This window comes from Malus sylvestris, chromosome 3, assembly GCF_916048215.2.
Source record: "Malus sylvestris chromosome 3, drMalSylv7.2, whole genome shotgun sequence".
Classification (NCBI taxonomy): Eukaryota; Viridiplantae; Streptophyta; class Magnoliopsida; order Rosales; family Rosaceae; genus Malus; species Malus sylvestris.
In genome coordinates, this window is record NC_062262.1 from 4342969 (window position 1) to 4357104 (window position 14136).

At 39.3% G+C, this 14136-nt stretch overlaps 1 protein-coding gene and 1 long non-coding RNA gene across 2 annotated transcripts; both read left to right on the plus strand.

Annotated features, from left to right (window-relative positions):
* Positions 1–563: 563 nt before the first annotated feature.
* LOC126616495 (uncharacterized) lies at positions 564–1338 on the plus strand. The gene is made up of 2 exons (XR_007621174.1): positions 564–697; positions 959–1338. It is a non-coding gene; the product is annotated as an uncharacterized LOC126616495 (long non-coding RNA).
* Positions 1339–11714: 10376 nt separating this feature from the next.
* Positions 11715–13812, plus strand: LOC126616494 (EPIDERMAL PATTERNING FACTOR-like protein 6). The gene is made up of 3 exons (XM_050284567.1): positions 11715–12338; positions 12450–12493; positions 13370–13812. The coding sequence occupies exons 1-3, from the start codon at positions 12233–12235 to the stop codon at positions 13601–13603; spliced, it is 384 nt and encodes a 127-aa protein (XP_050140524.1). The 5' UTR covers positions 11715–12232; the 3' UTR covers positions 13604–13812.
* Positions 13813–14136: the final 324 nt, after the last annotated feature.

Consider the following 14136-nt stretch of genomic DNA (forward strand, 5'->3'; position numbering starts at 1 on the left):
ACTGTTCAAATAGAAGGGGAATGAATTGGATCCTCTCTTGAGCAGGAGATGAGGATCATCCTGACCCAATAACACAGGTCGTTGGATTTTGATCAAATGGTCACAATTATTATAACTTTTAGAAATGTTCCCTGTTTGTAGCATCCAACGGCCCTTGTTATTGGATTAGGAGGATCTTGATCTCCTGCTCATGAGTGAATCCAATTCCGGAAGAAAGGGAAAATGAGGGGAAAAAAAAAAAAAAGAAAGAGAATCCTACTATATACCCCACAATAAGATCGAATCCTGACAAAATATCTAATGTAGCCACTAAATTGTCCCTGATAGGAGAAAGTAGCCACAACTACTATCACAAGCAATTATTTATGATAATCAGATCAAAAGAGAGTCCCATCTGTCACAATCAAAATACAGGGCTGTCAGCTTTGTTCAAAAGAGAGTCCATCTTCATTTAACCTAATGCGTTGCTCACATCTCTTTCAAACCCTAAACCTAGCAGTGGTGGGACAACGGTCAAATTTAATTCAAGTTTGAAATATTCACGTATTATAGAGATATATAATACACACACACATACATATGTGTGAGACAACGACTTTCTGGACTTGGATTCTACTAGCAAAGAGGAAGGCTAGGGGGAAAACAAAGGGCATCAGAACCCTATCGAGCAGAAACAAAAACATAGAAACAAGAACAGGTTTGCAATATTTGCAGAGACTTAAAATAAGTTAGTTTCCTTTTCTCCGCATCTGCATTTTTTCCCAAATGGCCACGCTTGCAAACAAATTATTCATTGCTAGGGTAAGATAATAAAATCGAACATGTGTTTCTGTATATGGTTTTTCCAGTGTCTATACTTCATGGCGCAAGAATATATCCACTTTTATCGTTTCAAAAACCTAATGCACTTATAATTCCTGACCCATTTACCCTCTTGGCATTTTTTCGTTTCTCCTAGCCAGGTGAAATGTTTGAGAATTTGCAGAATGGAAGGTTAGCATGGCACGAGTGGCTGGCTGCAGATTAGGTTATATGTCGAATAATTTGTTCATGGTTTATGTCGTTGTCTGTTAGCAATTCATGTTAGGAAAAAGAAAAACACAGACGTCTGTCATTTCACTATCTCTTCCAAGAGTACATAAGCTTATTCTACCATTAATTCCATGAGAGTGAGATGAAGGATTTAGCTTGCAAGTAGCAAATTTAACCTTTTTTTCCTTATAGGGCAAGTGATCAAATTTAGCGAAAGTTATAACTTCATTTCTTTGTCATGTTTCATGTATAAGCAAAAGTAACTTTAATTTCCTCATTTATGTTTAATTATTATTATTATTTTTATATCCATGTTCTTTCAATTTCAAGTATTTTATTGAAAGGGGTTTACCTTTCCTACTGTACTCTCTAATTATAATGCGAAACGAAAGATTTATTCCTACTTACATGTTAATCATAGTCTGATATACACAAAGTTATTCATTAAAAACACAAAAGAAGAGGGAAAGAGTCCGTTCATGTAAGAAGTACTCAAACATTTTCTTCTAATCCACTCCAAATCAGTAATTTGGATCTTAATTATTTGTTCTCGAAAATTTAGCTAGGAAGACGACATGAGAAAAAACATTCAGAAAAACATGAACTGAATATATATAAGAGAAGTAGAAAGTTATAAGCCATGTGAAAGAACAAGTAAACTGTCAATTATCCATGTCCTACGTGGGGCATTTAAAAACCCATCACCAAACATTCACCATTTTCTTACTGATTTGTTTGGACAATTTGTCCACACCTGATTGCTTTTGGAGTCTCAAAATTTTCATTGATTCAGTGGCATATTGCCATGACATCCATAATTTTGGGCCAGAAGTGTCACAGATTAACAGCTTGGGATTGTTTCACGGCAGTTTGATTAGATGCTAACAGTTTGATCTCACCTTAGACCAGAAGGAAAATGCTTTCCTTTCATCCCGAAGGTCCACTGCTGCATGTTACAGGCAGTGTGTACTTTTTGTTTTTCCCAAAATTCCAAAGCCAACAGGGGTGAAAACGGAGTTGTGAATTGAACAAACGCATCTAAGCCTTGAAAGATGGTTGGTGCATAATAATGCTTCACCCATTTTTACAAGTTGCCAATTTACCACACGACTTTTCACAAGAAGTTTGTCGATCAAAGCTAGATTTCATAGTCAAAGCACTTGAAACAATGCTTCAAAAAGAAAACGAATACTCGTAAACTCAACTATTATTTCACTTGACTATTGTTGCATGTATAAGATATTTAATCTTTGATAGGTTTGTTTCTAAGGTGATTCTTAAAGTGGTTTTTACTAATATTCAGTAGTATATTTTGCAATATTCAACCGAAAGGAAAAGAAGAAAAAAAAGGGGTCTTGACCAATCTTTCTTATTTAGCATAACATTACAGAGAATCTTCAAAACTCCTCTAGACTAACATGGATAACACCTTTTTTTTTAACAAGAAAAGTAAACTTACACAAGGATCCTGATATAAATAACCACTCCCCATAATCTGAACATCCTCACGCTATCAATTGAGTTACATCATATTATTATCATATTCAAAGTCTTCATTCATACTCTATTAATTGCATCGAATTTTAAATAAATTACTCCTTCAATTCACAGTCCGATAGAAACAAAAATGATAATATACTTAATTTAGGAGATATCTGATTTAATAATGTAATATAAATAGAGTGCTGTTAAACCCACCCCAGTGTCTTATTTCCACACCCACTATAAAATGATACTCTTTTTGACAAATTTATCCTAGTATAAAATGACATTTAAAAACCTAAAGACCAACCAATCATATCTTGCCACATAATTATTAGTTATATTGATTCTTTTTAAACAAATTATTAGTTATACAGTTTCCAAAAAAAAAAAATTATTAGTTAGACTGATAAAATAAAAAAATCTAAAATATCATAAATAAGAAAAAGAAAAAAATATCACGAACCCCACAAGCTTTCCTGGGGAAGGAAGTTCAGAAATTAAATATATCAGGAAGAGGGTGAATTCGGACTTGACAAAGCAAAGCCTCGAGGCTTGCAATAAAGCGCATGTTGTGGAAGGTGTGATCAAGCTTCACCAGAGAGTAGAGCAAGTTAATCTTCAAGACTATTATAATGTTGAGATAGATGAGGAGAGAAGCTCATAGTCCAGATTACATTAGGGGACTCACGGATCTGACACTCGTTGAACTCCGATCGTGTTTGGTGTTTTGGAACAATTTGGATACCTACCATATACTGAATTTGGAGGAATTTGATGTTAGGGAAAGCCAGTGCAGCACCAAACTATGAGTGAAGCTCTCCCAATTTAATCACACTCTCTCTTGTGTGGTATGAATTCAAATTGGAAACGATAGAAATTGGGTACTAGAGTGGTTTTCGAGATGTGGTGGTGCTGCGATGGTTGGCGATAGAGGAGGGGCGCTTGGTGTTGGGGATTTGGGGAGTTGGTAGTGACAATTCTGCAAAGGGAAATTTTATTTAAACCCATATAACCTATTTCTACACCCAACTTAGTCTTTGCACCTATTTGATTTTTAACTAAACTATTAATATCTCTTTAAACCCAATTTAATACCTAAAATACCCCCATAAACCCAATTCAATATGTGGATTTATTTTTACACCCATTTGATTTTTAACTCTATCTTTACGCCGTCTGGAAATGGACATTGAGAATTGGGGTGTGAATTCAGTCATGGCTGACAATAAGACTGACATTTCTATAGATGTTGACAATATTTTGAAATCTTCTCCAGATATGATTCTTAGACAAATCCTGCATAGACATCAAACTCTCATAATTGACCCTTTCAATGGCTTCCGTAAAAGCATTCTTCTTAACATCATTATATATTTCCTGTCCTTGCTTGATTTATAGGTGAATATAGGTTATGCATTGTGTATACCATATTTAGGGCCTCGTATTTAGATCTCGTATAAATACTTGGGGGACTTAAATGTAATTATGTGATAAGGGAATAAGCAAATATGTAATAAGTGAGGAGTCCTTATTCTATAAAAGGACCCCTCACCCTCACAATTAGAGGAGGCTCATTCTCACCCCCAGAGGCCATTTCTGAAGCCTCTTCACATCCCATAAGCTCTAAGCTCTCTCTCTCCCTCTTCAACAGAGAAATACAATACAATCAGTGTGGACGTAGCCCAAACCTTAGGGTGAACCACGATACATCTTGTGTTATTTACATTTCTTGCAGATTCACGGTCGGATTTACGTTGTTCCAAGACATCTGGTTTTGTGCATCAACATTTGGCGTCGTCTGTGGGAATCGACACAAAAAACTATGTCGGTTTTCTTTCATTTTTTCACCTCCGCCGTGAATCTGCAAACCAAAGTTTTCCTAGATCCCACACGAGAGAAAGATATGATCACCTGCAACAACACCAAATCCCAGATCCCACACAATCCTCTAAAATTGCTCCGCTCGTTATTAGGTGGGATTTGTCGATTGGTTCTTTTCATAACTCTCATTCACTACCATTCCACTTTATCAGATTTACCTTCTTCTCCCCTCTCAAGCTTTCAATCCTTCTGAAAAAATATGGGTTCCTCATCTTTCCAGCTCCGCTCGTTATTAGGTTCCAAGACCCTCCTTTTAGTGCCAGTGCTCCGGCGAGCCCAACGCACTTCGTGTTGACCACAAAGTTGAACTCTTCTTCGTTTGAGAAGAATGACGGGAACGGCAACGACTTTGTTTCCATGGATTTTTGAGTTTGAGTCCTCTGCGCGGTTCGGGTCAAGTGGGTCCGGCCCGATGAGCTCGGCCGATAAGTCGCTCTTGAACTGGAAAATTCGACCGTGAAGTTCTCGACCCACCTGGAAAAGCCCCAGACGTTGGCTCCGTTGCTGATCTCGAATCAAAACTGGGGAAGACAAAGCTGGTCGGGTGGGGTTCGAACCCGTGAGAGGCAGAGACCTGAGGTTTCGCGACAAGTCCTTGCGACAGATGACGAGATCTTTGTCCCATCTGAGAAATGAGCCATTCGAGTGGGGACAGAACGACGTGATTATTGAAGCTGATGAGAAAGACTGCAACTTTGCTGAAGATCTGAAAGGGGTTACGAAAAATGGGGAAAAAGACGAAGAGGGAGTGGAAGAGAGCAGCATCGCCACTACTACTCCTTCGATTTCAGCTTCGTCATCGCGGTCATCGTCAGTGCAGAGGAACTCGAAAAGTTGGGTTCTTGATTCAAATCTCTGGTTTCCTTTTCGTTAAACTCAACCTGCTGGAAGGAAGATGGAGGTAGACCCACTAAAATTTTTGAGTAATCAGAGTTAGTTGGCATCCCATGAATTTCTGGTGAAAAGAAGAGGCTTCAGATTTCTGCTGGAAGAAAGATGGAGGTGGACCTACCAAAATTTTTGAGTAATTAGAGTTAGTTAGCATCCTATGAATTTCTGGTGAAAAGAAGAGGCTTCAGATTTTCTGTTTGTTTCGTTGATCCTTGGAGGTGAAGAAAATAAACAAAAAATGGAGCCATTAAATCAGAAGTCTCTGGAGAAAGCTGTTTCCCATAAGGCTTTGCAAATGGGGAGTTCATTTGCTTGTCAAATTTGTGAGGTGGGTTTTCTATGTGGAGTTTGCCTCACTTTTCTCTTTCTTGTTGCATTTACTTCCCTTGGTACTTTTGAGTATGGAGGCCTTTCATTTTTGTCGATTTCTGATGGGAATTCAAGCTCAGAGTTCATCAAAGTTTTCGGTATTGGAACCTCCTCCTCCTACTCCCCCTCGGCCGCCGGTGGTAATGAAATGATTGCTCGTGGCACTGGTAGCAAGTCGTTGAACCTCTACTCTGCCATCAACCAAGCGCTCCACATCGCCTTGGAAACTGATCCACGAAAATGAAAAGAAAAGGTAAAGCAAATCTACAAAAGCAAAAGCAAGCCTGCCGTGGAGGTGGAGAGACAGAGAGGTGCAGTGAAAAAGAATATTTCAGATAGCAGAGAAAGCAAAAAGAAAAAGGGAAAAAGAGAAATAAGAATGGACGGGCACGACCAAAGTAAGTGGGTTTGCAAGTAAAAGACCTTACAAAACAAGGTGGACAGAGAAGGAGCGGGGAGATCAAGAAAAGCAGAAAGAAAGACAAGGAATAAACACCCCACCAAAATGATGTGGTTTACTTTCCTTATTTTTTTGAATGATGTAATTGATTTTTCGTATCTTCCGGAGATATCTATATAAATCCCATCAGAGGGTGGGTAAAAAAAATATAAAAAAAAAAAAACGGCAAAGCCCAAAATAAATGGGCTGGAATGTTCTGTAGAGGGCGAAGGCCCATAAACCCGAAATAGTACCAACCAGGTCATCAAAAGTACACCCAGTACTCCACAATTATTCGGCAACCCGCCACTATTACCACCAACCAGGTGATGAGAAGTACAACCCGTACTCTAACTTGGCAACTAGCCATTCATGCCACCAACCAGGTGATGAAATGTACAACCCGTACTCTCCTTCATGCCACCAACCAGGTGATCAAAAGTACGCCTAGTACTCCAAATTATACATGAGCACTACTCATGTCATTCATACATAAATGTTCATGACCATCACTCATGACAATCATACATAAACATTCATAACCATCATTCATGTCAACATTCATGAGCATCACTCATGACAACATCCATGAGCATCACTCATGTCAATCAACATAAACATTCATAAGCATCACTCATGTCAATCAGCTTCAAAAACTTCATTTACAGAGCTTTAGCTTCAAAAGCGTCATTTACAAAGCTCTAGCTTCAAAGCTTCACCTACAAAGCTTCAGTGCAGGGTATACAAATACCGCCTCCGAATAACCGCCACTTCGGCCCATACATGGATTCAATTTGAAGTCTCCAGCTAATAGACTCTATTGACCGAAGACTTGGGGGACTACATCACGTACCATATATTGGGCCTCAACTGGGCCTCATGAAAATTCCTTAGGGGACTTAGCCCATTACTTATGTATTGAGGAATGAGCCCTTGTTCTATAAAAGGGACTCCCTCACTTTCATTAGAGAGCACTCATGAAAAATACTTAGGGGACTCTAACCCATCACTTATGTATTAAGGAGCGATCCCTTATTATATAAAAGGGACTTCCTCACCATCATTAGAGAGCAACGCCGTCAGCTGAGCAACCGCCTCGCCGCGAGCATCACTCCTAACCCATTACTTATGTACTGAGGAGTGAGCCCTTATTCTATAAAAGGGACTCCCTCACTTTCATTAGAGAGCACCTATTATTCATGTACTGAGGAGCGAACCCTTATTCTATAAAAGGGACTTTCTCACCACCATTAGAGAGCATCACCACCTACTGAGCAACCGCCTCGCCGCGAGCATCAACTCTAGCCCATCATTTATATATTGAGGAACGAGCCCTTATTCTATAAAAGGGACTCCCTCACCATCATTAGATAGCATCAACTCTAGCCCATCATTCAAGTATTGAGAAGCGAGCCCTTATTCTATAAAAGGGACTCCCTCACCTTCGAACGCCGCAAGCCGAGCCAACCAAGGCAACATAAGCCACGAGCCGAGCAGCCTCGCATCATGTGCTACTTCTAGTTAAGCGTCATTTCAGATTGAGCACTGCCTTATATCGAGCATCAGTTCAAGACGGTATTTAGTTACTTCGGCCCACACATGGACTGAATTTCAAGTCTCCAGCCAAAAGACTCTCTTGACTGAAAACTTGGGGGACTACTGTTTATACCATATTTAGGGCCTCATATTTAGATCTCGTATAAATACTTGGGGGACTTAAATGTAATTATGTGATAAGGGAAGAGGCAAATATGTAATAAGTGAGGAGTCCTTATTCTATAAAAGGACCCCTCACCCTCACAATTAGTGGAGGCTCATTCTCACCCCCATAGGCCATTTCTGAAGCCTCTTTACATCCCATAAGCTCTAAGCTCTCTCTCTCTCTATCTCTCTTCAACAGAGAAATACAATACAATCAGTTTGGACGTAGCCCAAACCTTGGGGTGAACCACGATACATCTTGTGTTATTTACATTTCTTGCAGATTCACGGTCAGATTTACGTTGTTCCAAGACCTCCGGTTTTGTGCATCAACAATATATATATATATATATATATATATATATATATATATATATTCAAATCATGCTTCACATATCCATATTCATAAGTATGTCATGCCAAAATATAAAACAGAATAAGTAACTCAGGTGAAAATAAATTCATGGAAAAATAACATATTAGCCGGAACCCCTGCAGAAGTCTGTACGGCTAAATTCATAGCTCATTAATCAATCTAGCCGAAGTCACTGCAAGTGACCTATATGGCACTACACTGCACACGAGTTGGAACCACTGTAAAGGTCTGTACGACAAGACTGTGTGTAATATAGTTATGCTCAATGCTACACTCTCATGATAGTTGTGTGATAAATCACTAGTTACCTACGAGTCGGAACCACCTAAGATGGTCTGTAAGACAAGACTGTGCACCTAAATTGGATCCATTGTGAGCATATGGTGTGGGATGTGACATTATATACAAGCATGTGCCATATCTCTGGCTAAATCACTAACACCGGGGTGCAGGTTTATAAGCTCAATGTTTCTCAATTAATCACAACCGTTATTCACATTGACAATTCATAAACTCACCTGGGGTTTACTTGAGCATCCACAACACCACAATTATATATATGCAAACATCATATGCATATTATAAATGTAAAACATTTGGCATGGCAATTTAAATCATAATTCATTTAAATGCATTTTCTGGGAAAGATACCAAACATATACATATATACTTAAAACCAAAAGTCCACTCACTGGTATGTCGAAGGGTCGTAACCCCCGAGCCGCCCTTGACTGCACTCGTCCTCGGGATAGGTCTCACCTATATGCGAAATAACTAAATAAACGTTATTTAAAGCACATAGACAAAACTAGTTAATAACTTCTCATACATTGCTCAAATGTGAGGTTTGAATATACAAACATGATCTACACAATCTCACGAGCATCCCTATATTTTTAGAAAAATTTTCCAACCACCTACTCGCCGGCCAAGGCACTACCAGACGCGCCGCCCATGCGCGGACACGTGCCAAGCACACTAACAGCGTTAGGGAATATTCCATTAAATAATAGCATATACCGTTAAAACTAACCTGACACCGCTAGAATATTCCGTCAAACTTGACGGAATATTTTCTGTCTTCTTCCTTCGAACTCCAGTGACCGTCATCGTTGTCGGAAAACTGGGAAATTTTCAAACGTTAATATCTCAGTCCATACACAACCAAAATCCATGAAATTTGTACCAAAATGAAGCTTAGGACTAGAAGAACACAATATTACCAATTTCAAGCTCCAAAAATCTCAGGATCTCGCCGGAGACAGCACGATAATTCCAGTCAAATTTCAAACTCACCAAACTAGACTTCCCGACGTCCAAAACACCTTATTTTTCTTCTCCGAGCTTCGTGAAGATGTTCTAAAGCTTCATAGCAGCTTAAAAACTTCTAAAAACCTCACATTCACGAGTGCATGAACATTGCTCAAATCAGATATTATGGTTTCTTGGGTTTTTTCGAGGTTTCATGTCCAAATAATAGTATCACTGGGTTCCTGGGCTCGCAAGGAACTTGAAAGTGGTCTCCATAACCTCGATCCGTGAAGAAATGGTTTGGTTGAGGTTAGTCCGTACGTATGATATGAAAATGGAGATAAATCGAGAGGGAAAAGAGAGAAAGATAGGGTCAACGGGAGAGAGAGGTAGCGTGTGTGTGTGTGGTTCTGATCCTCTTACAACCAACCAAAACAATTAGAACCTTTAGTTCTAATTGAGTCCAAAAGGTTAGGAAGAACGTAATTGGTCCACAACACAACTTAAACCACACAACACCACAAACGTCTAAGGGTATTTTAGGCAATTCACACCATCGAAAATTATATTTTGGGACGGGCTGTCACAAGTATAGTGTTTGGATTTATTGATAAATTTGAGTTTTATTATTAATTTTATTTTGTACTTAATAGTAATTATGCAATAAGGTAAAATAGACAATTAACATTTAAAATTTAAGTAACATTTAAAATTTAAGTTGGGTGTATAAATAGGTTTAAATAAAATTTCTCTTCTGCATATTTTCAGGGGAGAGGGCTGCTGCTGGTGATATTTGGAGTTCTTGGGTATTTTCATTTAGTGATAATTGTTTTTTTTTAATTTGTAATAATTTCTTTAAAGCAAGAAAAAATTGAAAAAGAAATATGTAGGGTTATTTTGGAAATAATGGTGGGTGGAAAAAGAGTTGATGTATTTTGTTCACCTTTGATGGTGGGTGTAAATATAAGGTGGGTGAGGAAATAAGACATTGGGGTAGGCATATCACCTGTCACATCTCGATCCGGGCTCGACTCCACCGTAGCATGATATTGTCCGTTTTAGGCTGCGATCACAATTTTGTTTCTGGGAATTCATATGAGAACTTCCCAGTGGGTCACCCATTATGGGATTGCTCTCGCACGATCTCGTTTAACTTCGGAGTTCCTATAGAACCCGAAGCCAGTGAGCTCCCAAAGGGCCTCATGCTATATGGAGATGGGTATGTACATTTAAGGCATAGATGATCCACTCCCCTGGGCAATGTGGGATCTAACAATCCACCCTCCTTAGGGGCCTGACGTCCTCGCAGGCACATTTCTGGCTAGAGATTGGTTCTGATACCAAATTGTCACATTTCAGTCCCGGCTCCATCTCACGGTTTTGTTTCTGGGAACTCACACAAGAACTTCTCAGTGGGTCACCCATCCTGGGATTGCTCTCACACGATCTGAGCTCCCAAAGGGCCTTGTGTTATATGGAGATGAGTATGTACATTTAAGGTATAGAGGATCCACTCCTCTGGGCGATGTGGGATCTAACAATCCACCCCCCCCTCAAGGGCCCGACGTTCTCGTAGGCACACTTCTGGCCAGTGATTGGTTCTGATACCAAATTGTCACATCCCAGTTTCGGCTCCACCGTAGCACGATATTGTCTGCTTTGGGCCTTAACCACGCCCTCATGGTTTTGTTTCTTGGAACTCACACAAGAACTTCCCAAGGGGTCACCCATCATGGGATTGCTCTCGCGCAATCTCGCTTAACTTCAAAGTTCCTATGGAATCTGAAGCCAGTGGGCTCCCAAATGACCTCATGCTATATGGAGGTGGGTATGTACATTTAAGGCATAGAAGATCCACTTCCCTGGACGATGTGGGATCTAACATCACCACCCTGTAAATGTTCTGGTAAGAATAATATTTTGGTCCTGATGAGTTTGGACCGCACTTCCTTATTCAATAATATGAGTTAATACTAATACAACACATATAATACTGGCTTTAAAAACAAATTAATGACATATTATTTAATTGTTTTCGGCCCAATCAAGTACAATTCTTATGATAATATAAGAAATTATCTAATGCAATAATACGTGTTAAAAGAGATTTTTTTAGTATGCATACCGAGATTTTTTTGTTAAATTTTTAATTGGGGTATCTTTGTACACATATTTAACGTTTCATTCATTTAGTGCATGAGACAATCTAGGGGATAGTAAAACTTTGGTGCATTAAAAAATTAAAGAAATGAAAAGGGATAAGGGCAGAGAATAAAAACCAAAGAAGATATAGTTAAAGAAGGGTAGGGGAGTGAGAGAGGTGGCTGAGGAAAAACAAGGAAAAAGAAAGAGGGGGAAGAGTGGACTGTGGAAAAAGGAGGGGGTGCAGAAGGTAGCAGAGCAGTAGTTGTTTTAACATTTCTGGGTTTGGGAATTGTAGAAAGACAGTAGAGAAAAGCCTGCAAGAGAATCAAACAACCAAACATGGCAATGCTTAGGATGCGACGACCCTCATAGATTCACCCTTCTTTTTTCTATCTCTCCCTTGCTCTCTCTCTCTCTCTCTCTCTCTCTCTCTCTCTAAAAACTTGCTTAAATATTCGATCCCTTTACTTTTTCAACCTCCACAACAACCACCCCCACTTAAGAGCTGAGATGACAGTTGCAACATGGGAACCTAGTTAATCTGAAAAAGGGTTCCAGAGAGAAAATCAGCTAGAGAGAGAGAGAGCCCAGAAAATATCAGATAAAGTTGCTGTGTTCTTCTGCCATTGGTGGGTTTTCTTTGAGCTTTCATCTTGCTATTCATGGAGTTGAAGGCACTTCACAGACTAATAAGGTTCACCGCCATCAGCTTTTTCTCAATTTATGCACTTTTCACCACCATCAGCTCCACCACCACTACATGCCCAGGTGAAGTTTTCAACAATCATATTAATTCTTCTTCTTTACAAAATTCAAATTTTCACTGAATTAATGTTCATTTAAACAAATTTAATTTATCTACTTGTTTCCAAAATGCAGATAATAAGTGTACCTTCACGGCTAAACTCGATTCATATTTTCAGGTAGGTTGTTCCACCATAGCTATCATAATTTATGGTCCGTGATTTTAACACTCCTCCTTTAGCTTTCTCCTCGACGCTTACAAAGTGTCGGAATTGGAGTGGAGATGGTTAAACGAAGAGTGCCGGAATCGCTACCTTATCTTATACTTCAACATTTAATTAGCATTAATGCGTATTTCTTATGTTATTTCTTTTTCTCCATATGAATCACATCAATCATCGTGACCTTACAACAACAACAAGACTCTAGTAGCTTTGACTAACTTTGACCCAAGCTGGGTTTTTGATAAAGACTGCATATGCAACTATGCATGTTTGAAACTGAAAGGACAAAATAGAACCATATTATTGTTATTATTACTGATCAAGCCACCACGGTGATCGATAAGTAGCACAAACTGATTGGGGGCAGGGTGGTCCTGCTGCTGTTTACCCCTGGTCCATCCTCAGAAAAATGGTCTTGTGGTAGGCTCAGCCTGCCTAACTAAGAAGCACACGGCACGACAGGCGTAATTTAGCACACAGCTTTAGGTTTGGAGGGATACTATTTTTCTTTGCCATTTAATAAGCAAAAGAAAAAGCTTTTGTTGTTCAGATTGTCGTCTTCTAAAAACTCCAATGCATCTTGGTAACTTGCGCCTGCTGTGCTCAGCGCCCAACCCGCTCCAACCATGTTCCATATATCTACACTCCCGTGAACAAAAAATTGTTATGGGGGCCCGCGCACATTAGCATTCTGTAGGCGCACGTTAGCACTAAGGATATATTGTGACAAGTCTCAGTAGACATTAGAAAACTGTGTGCGCAAAAGGGTTGATGGCATAATTGTGTTATAGTTGCTAATTTTTGGGAGATTAACTAACTAATGTGGTGCAGGAATTTGGGAAGCACGGTGACAAAATGAGGGAGCAGAGGATGATGCCTTTGAGCTTGGCTAGGAGGTACTTGAGTGGACCTGGATCGTCGCCGCCTCGGTGCACATCCAAGTGCGGCAGGTGCACGCCGTGCAAGCCAGTTCACGTGTCTGTGCCGCCTGGGACGCCGGTGATGGCGGAGTACTACCCGGAGGCTTGGAGGTGCAAATGTGGCAACAAATTGTACATGCCATAAAAATAAATGAATATGATCAACATATGCTTTGTGATATTTATTTTGTTTGCGTTGGTGTTACAAAGTCTCTCTAGCTAGCTACTTTTCTAGCTTATCATATGCTTATTTAGTAAAAAGAAAGGATATTTATAGGGCTTAAATTTGTGTAGGAAGATATTTATACTTTAACCCTTAAAGAAATATATGTTACGATATGTATGAAAAATTCATACAGCCTACTCCATTTAGTGAAATAACGTTTGGTTGCTATTGTATATGTATGGGGAATATATATCGAGTCAAATACCATGCTTAGGTTCTTATTCTACTAAATAATTGATGATGCATCATGCATGATCATTTCTGCCTCCCAAGGTTTGGAAATTTTTTATCTTCATAGTAATTGAATGGTTGTTTCTTTCCTTGTAAACTTTCTTCTCAACGACTAGTAATATGAACTAATTCCCACACTCGGGGAACTAGAACTGGATAATCATGGAACTAGATAAGCTAGGAAATAGTAGCACCTGAACATCAATGGAGGTTCTCCACAC